This window comes from Semicossyphus pulcher, unplaced genomic scaffold, assembly GCF_022749685.1.
Source record: "Semicossyphus pulcher isolate SPU_LCO1_2020_fin unplaced genomic scaffold, fSemPul1.0.p SCAF_13, whole genome shotgun sequence".
NCBI classification, from domain to species: Eukaryota; Metazoa; Chordata; class Actinopteri; order Labriformes; family Labridae; genus Semicossyphus; species Semicossyphus pulcher.
In genome coordinates, this window is record NW_027211637.1 from 23,117,826 (window position 1) to 23,131,247 (window position 13,422).

The 13,422-nt window shown below is 39.9% G+C and overlaps 1 protein-coding gene across 1 annotated transcript; it reads left to right on the forward strand.

Annotated features, from left to right (window-relative positions):
• Positions 1–2,909: 2,909 nt before the first annotated feature.
• Positions 2,910–11,630, forward strand: LOC138589186 (interleukin-17 receptor C). The gene is made up of 16 exons (XM_069659377.1): positions 2,910–3,319; positions 3,534–3,549; positions 4,129–4,233; positions 4,356–4,450; positions 4,548–4,650; positions 6,092–6,237; positions 6,353–6,421; positions 6,507–6,573; positions 8,215–8,393; positions 8,478–8,525; positions 8,607–8,652; positions 8,761–8,912; positions 9,010–9,078; positions 9,170–9,221; positions 9,341–9,448; positions 9,636–11,630. The coding sequence occupies exons 1-16, from the start codon at positions 3,236–3,238 to the stop codon at positions 10,583–10,585; spliced, it is 2,289 nt and encodes a 762-aa protein (XP_069515478.1). The 5' UTR covers positions 2,910–3,235; the 3' UTR covers positions 10,586–11,630.
• Positions 11,631–13,422: the final 1,792 nt, after the last annotated feature.

Here is a 13,422-nt window from a genome sequence, read left to right on the forward strand (position 1 = left end):
GTTCCATCGATCCAGCACATCATCATCCCCCAAATACAAATGGCTTTGTGCAAGTATCCTATTATTTCTCAGTGGGGCACAAAGAGAGACTGTTGCAACCTGAACCGTGGAAAACCATTAATGTTATTTATTCTGCTTACTCCTTATTAACAAGGTCCACAAGCCTGTTTTTATCATGGACTACTTCTAATCACTCCGACTACACAAAGATCAATGTGTGGTCCTTTTTTGTCTGTGTTCATCATGTCTCCTGTTTGTTACGGTTTTGTTAACGCACTTCTGTGTCACACAGGCCGCTGGTCAGTGAATAATGAGGACTAAACTGCAACTCATGATCGCCTCACTGTCTGTCTTAGTCTCAGGCCAATGGCTTTAGATCTTTTATATATACAGATTGCATAAAGATAGAAGTTTAATAAAAAAGAATTGAGTTTTTTAAACTTGTGGGTCGCGTTGTGGTCACTGTGTGTCTGTGCATATGACAGTCTTCTTTGTTTCCTTCATGATTTATGCAGACACTTCTTACCTGCCTATTAGCTCTTTCCAGAGAAATTCACATTATGAAATGAGTCATTATGATGTAATCTTTTAATGTTGATTCAAACAGCGCGACAGCACAATACTGCAGTTTAAGTACATAGATTCAATGCTTGAGGGATTTTGTTTTTGTGGCCAACATTTGTTTAATAACTTCCTTTTGTCATACATGCAGGTAAACACAATGTGTCACAACATGTAAAACTATGACATTATATGATACTTTTGTCAACCCACAGGATTTCTTCATCTTACCTCATGGAGATGAGTCATGGTGTTGGTAAAACTTATCCGTGAGGGTTTTACAGTTACTGTCAGCTTCATTGTAAGTCCTTTACACTGGTTCCACTGGTTTCTCGCCGTGTGCAGTGTATTATCTAGATTAAGAATCTCTAGGAATTCTTTACATGCCTAAATGCAAAGGACTTACACCCGTACACCCGACTTTGAAAAATGAATTTGCCCATAACAATCCCAAGTATAAACAATACAATTATAGTAGTAGTAAGTAAGTAGTAAGATTTCATTAACTATTTTCATGTACAGTACCGTATGACAACTTTTTACTGCCGTTTACATTAGATTTCCACCTAAGTTGACTGTTTACATTATCAGTTGCTAAATTAGCTAACGTGCCTTTGATGACAAATATCTCCCCTAACAACCCATGTAAATTTCCTCTCCCCTAAAGTTTTTGATCATTTTTTTCCCTGCACCTGATAAAGATCCCCCACCCAACTGGAACGCCCACTCACCACAACGCCTCTGTCTGCATATTCTCAACCAAAACTTCACCCCTCTGAGTAAAGACGCCTTGTTTCCTGTCTGAGCAATGCTCAGAGTGGAAGTGGAAACAACTGACAAGCATCAGTTGCAGCTCACACAGCTGAGACCGTGACCTTATCGAGAATTTTCTAACCTGAGCCTCTTTTTTTTTTCTCTAGTTGTTTTACCGCTGGTCAAACTTTAACCACCTATCTGCTGCTCTATCTCTACGACATTACTGTTGCATAAGCTAGCTGTATGAGTTTAGTGTGGTTGTACCAAGCTTGTATTTACAAGATGAGATAAACAATAAAACCAGATAACTTAAGTAGTACAAAGGAAATTCAAGGCAGACAATTAAAGAACATGTAGGTGTACATAATGTATAGGCATTATACATTTAGAACTAAAGGTATAATGATTTATAACTAAAGGCTCAGTATAATTGGAGCTGGAGCCTATCCCAGCTGTCATTGGTCAGACAAGGGACGCCCTGGATTGATCAGCAGTCAATTACAGGGCAATTTAGAGTCACCAATTAACCTAACACACATGTCTTTGGGTGTTGGAGGAAGCCAGAGTACCTGGAGGGAACCCAGGCATGCACGGTGAGAACTTGCACACTCAATAAACCAAGAACCTTCTAGCTGAGAGGCAACTGCGCTAACCACTGCACCACCATTGCAGCCACCTTGGACAGACAGAGCTTCACAAAGTGAGCTAAAGTAATTACAAACAGAGAAAACAAAAGTCAGTTTGTGAGGATAAGTCTCTGGCAGCTTTTTACCTACATTGCCACTTTACCTCATTCCTCTTTTCAGTTGAAATCTACTTTTGATTCAAAGCTGAGAACATGGAAACTTCATAGAGGACTGAGTTGTAAATATGGATGAAGGGGGGCTGCAGTTGGCATCATTTCTCGTCTTTGTGATTGTGAAGAAGAAAGACATCACATCCTGGCAGCAGAACATTATCTGGTGGTGGTGTTATCTAATTAAACAGCATATTTACTAGCAAGCCCTCTAGTCTTTCGGGCAGTACACACTCCTGTGGGAGTGTTACTTTCTATTTGACTGGGCGTCAACACTGAAGTCAGAAGGGTTAAAAAAAGAAGAGCTCTTTGAATCTGTTGTCAGTAGTCTTGGGAAGTCCGGCTCTTTGAAGGGAGCCGGATCTTATGGCTCTGTTCGTCTCTCGGAAAGCAACGGCGCCATAAGAGCCGAGGTGAGAGAGTGGTCAGACTCGCGAACGTGCCTGCACTATATTCTCCCGTGTCAACACACGCATATTGAATTATGATACAACTCTGTATGACTACAGAGATGTCAAAGGAAAAAAACATCAAATTTGGCGGAGGGTTATGATGTTGCTAACCGTCGGCACTGTGTTTGTGCCGACATGAATCCGCTGCATGTGACCTAGAATAGAGTTGCAGTTGAAAAAAGCTGTCTGTGGTAATTTGGTTCTGGGGCGGGCAGCGACATTTGGGCACCTATAAAAACAACGGCTCTCAGTACGACTCGGTTCCCGTCGTTCGCATCAAAGAGCCGTTCAAAAGAATCGGATCGTTCGCGAATGTCACAACACTAATTGTCGGTCCTGTCCTTTCTCTTCGTGCTGAGAGACAGAATGGAAGGCGGAGCGGAGGTTGTTCCTATTTTAAGTGTAAAAAAGTTGTTGTTTTTTCTAAAGACGCCCACGTGATTAATCAGTCAAGCTGAAACTGAGACCTTCGAGAAATAAGCACGTTACTTGGAAGCTGAAGCCTTACCAAGCTAGGTCTCATGCAGAGCGTCTGTCGTTTCCTCAGAGGATATTTCGCTCTTGCTTTCGCTCTTGCCAGAAGAAATAAGCGTCACGGACCGATAAAAAAACTGTCTTCTCTGGGACACGAAATACAGACTTTTAAGTATGCGATTATTTTCTCATTTCAATGTTTATTAGGGATTTTATTACCGCGGTGGCATTTATTGCCGTCGTAGTGTCTCCACCTCTGCTGGAATGTACAACATGCCAGGTGAGTTTAAGACAACGTGCCTACAATGTGTATAAAAGAAATGTTAAAGTGTAGTATTAATTGGGGAAAAGTCTTTGTTAGTAGGCTATTAACATAAGGCATATTTATTACAATAAACTGATGCCAAACTATAAATACATTGCCAATAAATGGCCACATACTGTTTTGGAATTGTTTGATTTATCCTAAACCCTTTCCCTTGTCTTTTATTTAGACGGAAAATCAAAATGGTAAGTCCTCTAATTTAAATAGAGTTTCCTCATCACATACGAAGCCCTAAGGAAAATTATAACTCACGAGTTATAATGCAAGAGAAGAGACCTTAGGCCTAAGCAAAGTAATTGTTTGCATTCAGCGATTTAGAAAGAAAAGGGTAGATTTAAATTGAATTAAAACCAAAATTAAACAACAAACTACTTTTTTTTTTTTTTTAAATATGTGTCATTGTAACGACTCCAAGGGTTTGTTTGGAACCCTTACAGGAGAAAAGGTACGCATTTTTAGGGTTTGGAGAACTTAAAAAGGGTGTTTCTAATACTTGCGTGTTAGAAAGCGTCCTTGGGGAAGCATATACTGTTGTTGTGTTCTGACAGGACCTGAATTTATATTTTAATATATTTTGTTTTTCTTTTGCTTTGTGTCACATTTCATTTAATGTTGTTAATGCTCTGTTTTTAACTGTGTAAGGCACTTTGAATTGCTTGATGTTTAAATGGTGCTCTATAAATAAACTTGCCTTGCCTAGCTCCATGTCAGTGACTACATGTGGGCTACATGTGCTGCACTAATGCTCTCATCTCTCTGGACAGATTACGTTGATAGAGACTGCCCTGTGAAACTGACTGTTCCACCCAACGAGTCTGGAGGGGTGTTCTCTGAATGTGTCACTGTCCATGTTTGGAGGAAGGCTAATGGTATGGATGAAAAAAAACAAAATAAACCTACACAGTCAGTTTTTTTGATCACACATATTCGTTATCTCTAAAGCTGTCATTGTTGGATGTCTGATAAAACTTTAATGTACTGTATCTTTCAGGCTCACGTAAGACCTCGATTGTATTTATCGAACCATCTAAAGCGATAATTTGGCAAAGAGGGAAAGGAAGGAAACAAGTGAAAAATAAGTCAAAGGTTAGCCTTGCACCTACAATGAACTCTGTATGTATAATGTTCAAGTACATGATGGTCCAGACCTAGAGTCAGGTGTCCATTTTTTCCTGTTTTTCAGTGGGAAAAGGTGCATGATTGTATTTATGCTAAAGCAGCAGATCTTGTCTCTGTGTCTTACAACTCAACATCGATGAGTTGCATCGTTAACTGCACAATGCCAGGTAACTGATTTTTTCCTTTCTGCTAAAATTGGCTTTTTTTCATGCATTCATACTTTTCTAAGACCATGAGTGTAGTCTTACAAAGGTGTTGGGCAACACAGCAATCCCCCAAAATTGCTCAACGCTTCTTGTAATATATTATTGTTTATATTATGATATAGATTATATTAAGTGTCTCAACTTTATTTGGGGATAAACAGAATTTGTGAAGAGATATTCTGCCATGTTTTGATACCTTTTTACCCTTCCTGATACCTTTTGTGACACCAATGATAATAACAAAAACACAACTCTATAACAGTAGTTGCCAGTTGCACCAATAAAATAGATCCGTACCTGGAGCAAAGATCCAAACGGCCAGCTGTAACCGTCATTGTAATTTTTGCAAACTCAGTACTGACTACTAACATTATCGTTACTACTACTAATTACTACATTTCAAGCTAGCTAAGTTTCAACAAGTTGCCACTAAACGATGGCAGAGACGTGTTTTTTTTCAGCTGTAATTTTACGAAAGGAGCAATGTAGCACGGGGGCTGCACGGTGGTGGGCCTTCTGTGCGGAGCACGCATGTTCTCCTCGTGCATGCGTGGGTTCCCTCCAGGGTCTCCGGCTTCCTCCCACAGTCCAAAGACATGCTTGTAAGGTTAATTGGTGACTCTAAATTGCCCATAGGTGTGGGTGTGAGTGTGAAAGGTTGTCTGTCTCTATGTTTCGGCCCTGTGATTGACTGGCGACCAGTCCAAGGTGTACCCCGCCCTTCGCCCAATGGCAGCTGGGATAGGCTCCAGCCCCCGCGACCCTGAACAGGATAAGCGGTATTGATAATGGATGGATGGAGAAATGTAGCACGTAGTTGGCGGGGACTAAGCAGATTCAGGAATTTTAATAAGGGAGAAGGGGGAGATGCGTTGGGAGGATTTTTACAAGGTAATTAAAACGTATTTTGCACAAAAAAAACACATCAGACATAATTTATTATTTCAAGCAGAGCATGTTTATATGTTAAAACGCCATTTTTAACCCTGAAATAAAACTGATAGCAATAAATCATCTGAGGATGAAGAATTGCATGCATTCTGCCTTACTTATTGTCAGTTGCTGATTATGTGACTGACTGATTAACTGAGTACTTTCTCAGCCGAAGAGAGGGAGAGTTGCGACATCGCAATGGCGGATCATGAAGCATATTGGATCTCCACTGTAGAGACTCTCTGTCTATATGGGTTTGAATACTTTGTCGTCACCTACGTCCGCAGCGCGCACCTGCTATCAAACACGTTGTCATCGGCCTCATAAGGACAGCCCTTGTAACACATTGCCCACAAAAGCGCACATTGACGTGATGCAGTCAGCCACATACTAGGTTTTGACCTAGTCTTGTTTTTTGACCTGTCAGGTGATAGCGATCATATTTTATCTGTGTCTGTGTGTGACTTAGATCCCAAACCAGAGTTTGATTTGTCTGTAAACCAGTCGTCTAAATCTGTCACGGTCACTGTGGAGTCCCAACACAAAGTCTACGCCAGATGGTGCTACTTAAAAAATGCACACGGGTGCATCGGTGGGGATTCGCCCAAAATTACTGTGAGTATGACTTGCACATTTATCCTCATATATGCCCTTTTAATACATACTATAGAAAGCAAATAAGGTAGTTTTTTTCTGAAATGTAATTATTTGTTGTTGTTGTTGTTTTTAGATTGATCCATCTCAGTCTCGATCAGCTCTTCTTAACCTCCCTTACCTGCTGCCCTGTGTCTGTGTGCAGGTAATCTAACTCTGAGAAATGTTTAGTTACATTTGATATAAGTTTAGTTGAATCACACCTGTGCATGTCTTCTCTGCATTGACAGGTATTTTACACCCATGAAGATGCTCTGCGACACCCTAAATGCCCTTTTCAGGGTAAAAGCCTCGCAGGTGAGTGTGACATGTGATTCATGTCAGTGTCAAAAGGAAATAAAAACATATTTTTAAGATTAATTACTGTTATTGACAAGTGAGATATCCTGTGCTATGATTCAGAAATACAAAACAAGGGTGTTTCCTTTTACTCGCACGGTTTGTCTTGCAGTTTTTAATTCGTTTATAAACATGAACTTATGTCGCTTCTCTTTGTGTCCCTTTTTGACATAATCAGAGTAATCTAAACGTATAGCTAATCTAATGTTGAACTCTGCAGTGCTTGATGTTAGTCCATTCCTGCAGACTGGCCACATCTCCTTATGTTGTGTTGAAGGGCGTTCACCTTTTCAGGCATAACAGGAACCACTGGAAGTCAGCACAACGTCAACCTAAAACCTAAAAATCGTTTTGTTTTAATCCTTTAAAGCTGCACAACTGACCAAAACGCAAAAGCAGAAATCTTATATGCTGTTTAACTATAAAGTAGTACACAGACTGTTCTTTTTCACCTCTGCTTCTTTTTCAAAAAGGCATAGGGATCTAAAGATGTTAGATGAGGTCAAATTTGAATCAACTACAGGCACAGACTCACTCCTGTTTCAGCGCCTTCGCATTTATTTACTGAGAAATCCCAAAATCTGCAAACCCATATTTCATGATTGCTATTTTTAAAAGTGTCAGCTCAATAGAATTATAAAGGATGTCAGTAAGTGGAGCCATGCGGATAGTTTTGGTTTAACGTGTGTTAAGATTGTGTTAAGATTGTAAAATGTGCAAAAGAAGGGAACATTTGGTGATTACTGAAAAGTCACATCTGAACAAAATGTCTGTAGCTGCACAAGACAACCCTGTTTTTACTGGAACCTTTTCTCTTCCCTTTGGCTAGAAACATTACAAAAGAAATGGAGGGAAAGATAATGTGCTGGGATTTTCAAATACAAGTATTTACTGCTGTCAGGGACATTTGGATATTTTGGGAAACAATCAATTTCTTCGGAAGGTACTAAATCAATACCAATACCATGTATGGTAAATATAAGGCTACAGCAAAGTGTCAGTTAAGTTAGCTTAGTACAAAGACTGGAAACAACAGGAAACTGTTAGCATGGCTTTGTCAAAAGGAAACAATATCTATGATGAATGCATCATATCTTGTTTGTTTAATCTGAACAAAAACCGCAGTGTAAAAATGTAAAGTTAAGGTTTACGGGAGTTTTTTTACTGGACTGTTTCACGGCCAGGAGTAGTCGCTTTCTGGAGTCTTGTAGAAATTGTGATCTTGCTGGGGAACCAGTAGACACTCCTGGAAGTTGCTGTTCCCGACCAAGACATAGTTCCAGCACATAACCCCTCGTAAAGAAATGTCAAGGATTGCCAGGCTAAATGTTTTTTTGGTTGTCATGCTAAGCTAAACTAACGATCACCTGTCTGGTTCATGTTTTAAGAGCAAATATGGGAAATACATCAATCTTCTTACCTAATTTATAAGTGAATAAGGATATATGCCAAATTGTCCAACTATTCCTATAATTGTACGACATATATTATTATTTATTTTATGTTTTTGTATTCAAATCTGACTGGTTTACCTGAATTCATGAAGGGAAAGAAGTTCTCATATAATCCTAAAAATCTGCGTCCACGTTGCCTCTACAGACGTCCGTGATGTTTGGCTGTCCTCTAAAGTTACACCATTCAAGTCTCTCCTTACGTGGAGCTCAGAGTGTCCTGCCAGCGACCTGAAGGTCTCTGCCTCCCTCTGCTGGAGGCAGCATGAACACCTCTGCACACCTGTACTCAACGTCACACTGGAGGAGACAGAGAATGGGAACCTGGTAAGTTTTGCAGGACTGCTCGCTGTATTTGTGATTTAAAACTGAAAAAGGCCCCCTCAAACACGCGTTTTGTCTTGTCAACAGAGATATAACACATCTGCTGTGGACAAACACCCTCAGATGTGTGTGCAGGTGAGACTTTGCCATCTATGAGTGTATTGAAATATGTCAGATATGTTGCTGAGCCCTATATTTTTGTTTCTTTTTTTGCAGTTTTCTCTACAAGGCAGCCATAATATCTCGTGCCCATTCCAGTCTGGTAAGTCAAGCAGATTAAAGAGAGTTTATTTTACTTACAGCTGTGGTCAATCTCAATTTATTTTTACGTTTTCACTCCCTTTACTCCCTCTTTTCTTGTCCTACACAGATAAGTCTTCATGGGGGGTGAAGATTGGACCGGGCAGGCAGAGCGTGCTTCTGTATTTCACTTCTTCTGTTCAAGCAAAATTCTCAGCTCAATTCTGTGTCCTAAATGAGAGGGGATGTACACCAACGGGCCAGGTCCACTTTGCAACAATAGTAAGCATATGTGTGTGTTTGTGAGAGAGCTTAAGAAAGAATAAAAAGTTGAATATATTAGTAAATATAGGAATTTCTTCTTGATCCTTTTTTACAGGAAGCGAATGCTACTGAAGCACGTATGAATGTGCCTCTTGACTGTCTTGCTGAGAAGCCGTGCGTGCAGGTAAAGTTAACTGACTTAGAAAAGGTGTTTCCGGATATGGTGTGTTTCCTTTTTTTTTTTTCATCTCAAATTTTAATTGACTTTTCTGCAGGTTTGGCAGTCTGATCCGGCTCTTTTTGGTAGAAGAATTCTGTGCCCGGACTGTGAGTTAACACACACACAAGCTTAAACACATGAAGTATCAGTTCATAAATGGATGCAAGGATGCACGCACAACTATTATGAAGTAAATAGATGCACTGCTTTTTCTGTGTTTCTGCAGACACGCACAACAGACGAGGCATGTATGCTGTGGCGGCTTTGATATTCGTGATTGTTGTTGCATTACTGGGAATTTTTATCCACCGTCTTACCAAGAGCGGAGCTGCAGGTTAGTACATTACGTAGTGGTTGGAGGCAGTGTTTCATTTAATCTGAATAATCATTGCACGTCTCCATCTTTAGATTTTAATTGATTTGTGTGGTTGGTGTTCTGATGCCCCATGTGCTATACAAACTTAAAGGAACAGTATAAATTCAATCCTCTTTTTTCTCCTCTGTCGTTCCCATTTTTCCAGGTTGGTTCTGCATCCAGAAGCCGGTGTTACTGGTGTGCTCATCCGAGCAGTCAGCCCATGTCTCTGCTGTGTGTGCATTAGCCTCAATGCTGCAAGGGGAACTGAGTGCCACAGTCAACATGGCTTTGTGGGCCCAAAGCTCTCAAACACACGCTGGAGTCGCAGATCTGGGTCCTCTTCCCTGGCTGTACGGGCAGTGGGAGGCAGTGCGCAAGGCTCAAGGAAAAATGCTGATTATTTGGAGCTCTGGAGCACAGAAGACCTATGAGACGTGGAGGGAGGAGAGAACAAACATGGGAAAGACTGATGGAAAAAAGGGAGAGAAAATGAAGGTAGAGGTGGGGGAGGATTTGAAACATAATGGAGTAAGACTGGGAAAATGCAAAGAAGAGAAAACTTCTCGAAAAAAAGGTTGTCTTGAATTATGTGATGATACTGACTGCTACTCCCAGAGGGAGCCCTCTACAGTGATAGCTCCAGTGTTTACAGCTGCTCTGGCCTGCTTAGAGGGGGCTCTGCAGGGGTGCAAAGGTCAAGGAGTGGCCCTTGTCTACTTCGAGGGACTTTGCCACAGCAGGGACATCCCAAAGGCTTTCAGAGGAGTCCCTCGGTACTGTTTACCGCAGGATTTTAGGGGTTTAATACAGGAGCTGGGAGGGATGAGAAGACAGACAAAAACTGGTCAATTCAGGTGGCACTGCTGGCCCCGACTCCTCTCTAAAGTGCTGTCAATATGGCTAGCGCGGCGGCTAGCCCAAAGACTACGGACACTGCTTCCTCAGACTGCAGGAAAGAAAAAAATGCAGAGTGTCACATCATCACTGAAAACAAAGTCAAATAAGACACAGAGCAGGCTCAAGTTGCCGCTGGCAGCACACATGGCAGAGCCCGAGACTGTACAAGAGCACGAGCCTCTGCACGGGTCACCATGGAGAGCAGAGACACTTTAATCTCGAGTTTCATGTGTCTGACGGGGACAGACTTTTGTTCTTCTTGAAACATGATACATCCATGAGACGCAGGAGCTAGTGTAACATTGTGAGAACCTCAGGACCTACTTACTTAAGGTTTTTAAGTCAAAAATTCCCTGCCTTGTTTTGCATTTTCAGAAGAGAAATACTCTGTCCTATCTCCAGCATTTAGCCTCGAACAGAAGCTCTTCAGTGACAGAAGCCACAGCGAACACCTGTCTTTATCTCTACATATGCTTCTGCTATGAAAATCTGTTTGCAAATTTGCTCTCATGATCTTCATGAGTGTGTTTAGTGTTTGGAAGTGTTGTGAGCACACGTGACAAACTGTGACTGTGGGACGACTGTTTACAGCAAAGAAATTTGCATATAGGATTTTCTTAACGGAGATGTTCCAAAGCTGCGGCAGGTGAAAAGAGGAAATGACTTGAACGAAAGGGTGCTCGACTGTCTGACAGTTAATCCTCCTGGTGGTGCGTTCAAGTGTTTTACATATTTATCTCATTAAACTTTGAACAATATCAAGTCTACTACTATTGCCTTCATATAGCAGACTGTGTTTGCCTGCAGCCACCGTAGTAAATATTTGCACACATACTACCTCCTAAGAAACAATAAAAGATTTTTTATTCAGCAAACATTTGACTGCCCTTTGGAAAAAAAAAACCTCTTCAGTGTCACTGTTCAACAGATTTGTTTTCCTGCTTTAATGAAAAAAAAAATAAATTTTTAATTAAAGTGTATGTGTTAAAATGTTCTGTTTGTATAATAACATTTCTACAGAAAATAAAGAATGTATTTACATTTAAAAAACATGCCTATTACTGAATTGACAAGGAATGAAAGTCAAACAACCCATTTTTTTTCAGCATACTCCCTATTTTATAATCTTCCTTTTATTAGATCAGTTTATTATGATGAATTATGTGGAAAGACCAAACACTGACAAGACTCCAGCGTTCTGAGGCTAACTGCTGAACCTGCTCTGTAGGATTAATAAGGAAGTGAATTGTATTTAATTGAATTTTCTGTGAAGCACTTTGTGTTGCATTCTTTTTGCATGAAAGGTGCTATATAAATAAAGTTTGGTTTGATTTGATTTGATTTGTACTTTCAAGTCAAGTCAATTTTATTTATTTTGCACAATGTCACACATTAGCGTCAAGGAACTAAACAATCTGAACAGCAGAGATTACCCTGATTTCAGAAAAGGAAAAACACCTTGAAGAAAGCGTTAAACAAACAAAAGAATAAGAAAACCTGAGAAGGAGAAGCAGAGAGGGACACATCTCTCGGGACAGAATTGACCAACATGGTTAAATGGAAGTGTGTGTAAACATAAAAGATTTAAGCTCACAATAAAACTTGGGTAGGTGAATACGAGAAAGTTATAAGACTGAAAAAAAGTCTTAATTTTGCAAATACAGTATCATTTGCATTTTAAGAATATGGGACGATTGGGAGTCACTGTAGTCACATAAGGAAGGCTTTTATGAGCCAGTTAATAAATAGCTTGACTGCAAAATTTTAAAGCATGTCCCTTGTTCGCCGGGCTATCATGAAAACAGCCAAATACTTTTAAAGATGCGAAACTATTTTGCATTTAAATTACCCTAAAAACTGACAGTACCTGACCACAGCCAGGTACAGAGCTCACACAGGTGTTCAATCGCCATGCAGCAGATAAGAGAGGATACAAACTAATCCAAAGCAGTGGTCTTAACTGACCTATTTCTTAGATAACGGTTAATGATTAAACTTTAGCTGTCTAACTGAAACATTCCAGGTGCAAGGTGTTTAATTAGTTAATGGAAAATCCCTGCAACATCCAGTAATATGTTTCATATATAAACATTTAAACCACTGACTCATTCTTGGAGTTAATAGCTTAAAAACTAGTAGGAAAAATGTATGTCCATAAAAAGTGTTGGCACATTGATGTTCTACCGTTATTACCTAGAACATTATCAGATGGGATTGCATGATGTACAAACTGGATGAAATTAACTTTATGATCTAAATTCCGTTGAATTGGAAAAAAACCAAGCAGCAACTTGTTGATCATGAGTCAAATTTCCCAATGCCACCTGAGCAGGTGGCGCTGCGGACCGCGGTGAAGTTAGTTTTAAGTTGGAGCGACGCTTTCTCATTCGGCTTCCCCCAGAGTTGGTCGAGGGAGGACGGTTAGCTGAACTCCGAGCCCAACACGAAACTGATGTTTTTACAATACGTCCATGACTTGCCCGTATAAACTTAGGATTAAAAAATACAACCAAACTGGGTACACGTTGCCCACAAATTATAAATGATTGAGTGTTATTCATTATTCATTCATTATTATTATTATTTTTAATGTAATGATATATTTTAACAATAGCTTCGAGGTCATGTGACCTAATGGCTCAAAATCAGTAAAATAATAACAAAATTGGACAATCAAGACACAACTCATTACATTAGATTTATTTGCTTTTTCTTTTTTATATGAATATATTAATGACCTGGGAGCTATTTTATTAGAAAATAGAAAAAGCATTAAAATCCAATATAATGAGTGTGTCCTATTAGTCCATTTCTCTTATTGATTTTGAGCCATCAGGTCACATGACATCGAAGATATTGGCAAAAAAAACCTTCTTTATAACAACATTTATTGAAAATAAATGAATAACACTTAAGCCTCTAAAATTAGTGGTCAATGGCTGTCGAATATCCAACTTAAAACTAACTTCACCACGGTGCGCCACGCCCACCCCTGGAGCTGTCAATCATCGGGGAAGACTTGCTGAACACAATCCCAGGAGCGTCACAACATT

Bases quoted from the DNA above. Each gene is read 5' to 3' on its own strand.
- LOC138589186 (XM_069659377.1), top strand. From the start codon at position 3,236: ATGTTTATTAGGGATTTTATTACCGCGGTGGCATTTATTGCCGTCGTA. The intron at 6,238-6,352 runs GTGAGTATGACT...TGTTGTTTTTAG, and splicing joins GGGATTCGCCCAAAATTACT to ATTGATCCATCTCAGTCTCG. The intron at 8,653-8,760 runs GTAAGTCAAGCA...TGTCCTACACAG, and splicing joins CTCGTGCCCATTCCAGTCTG to ATAAGTCTTCATGGGGGGTG.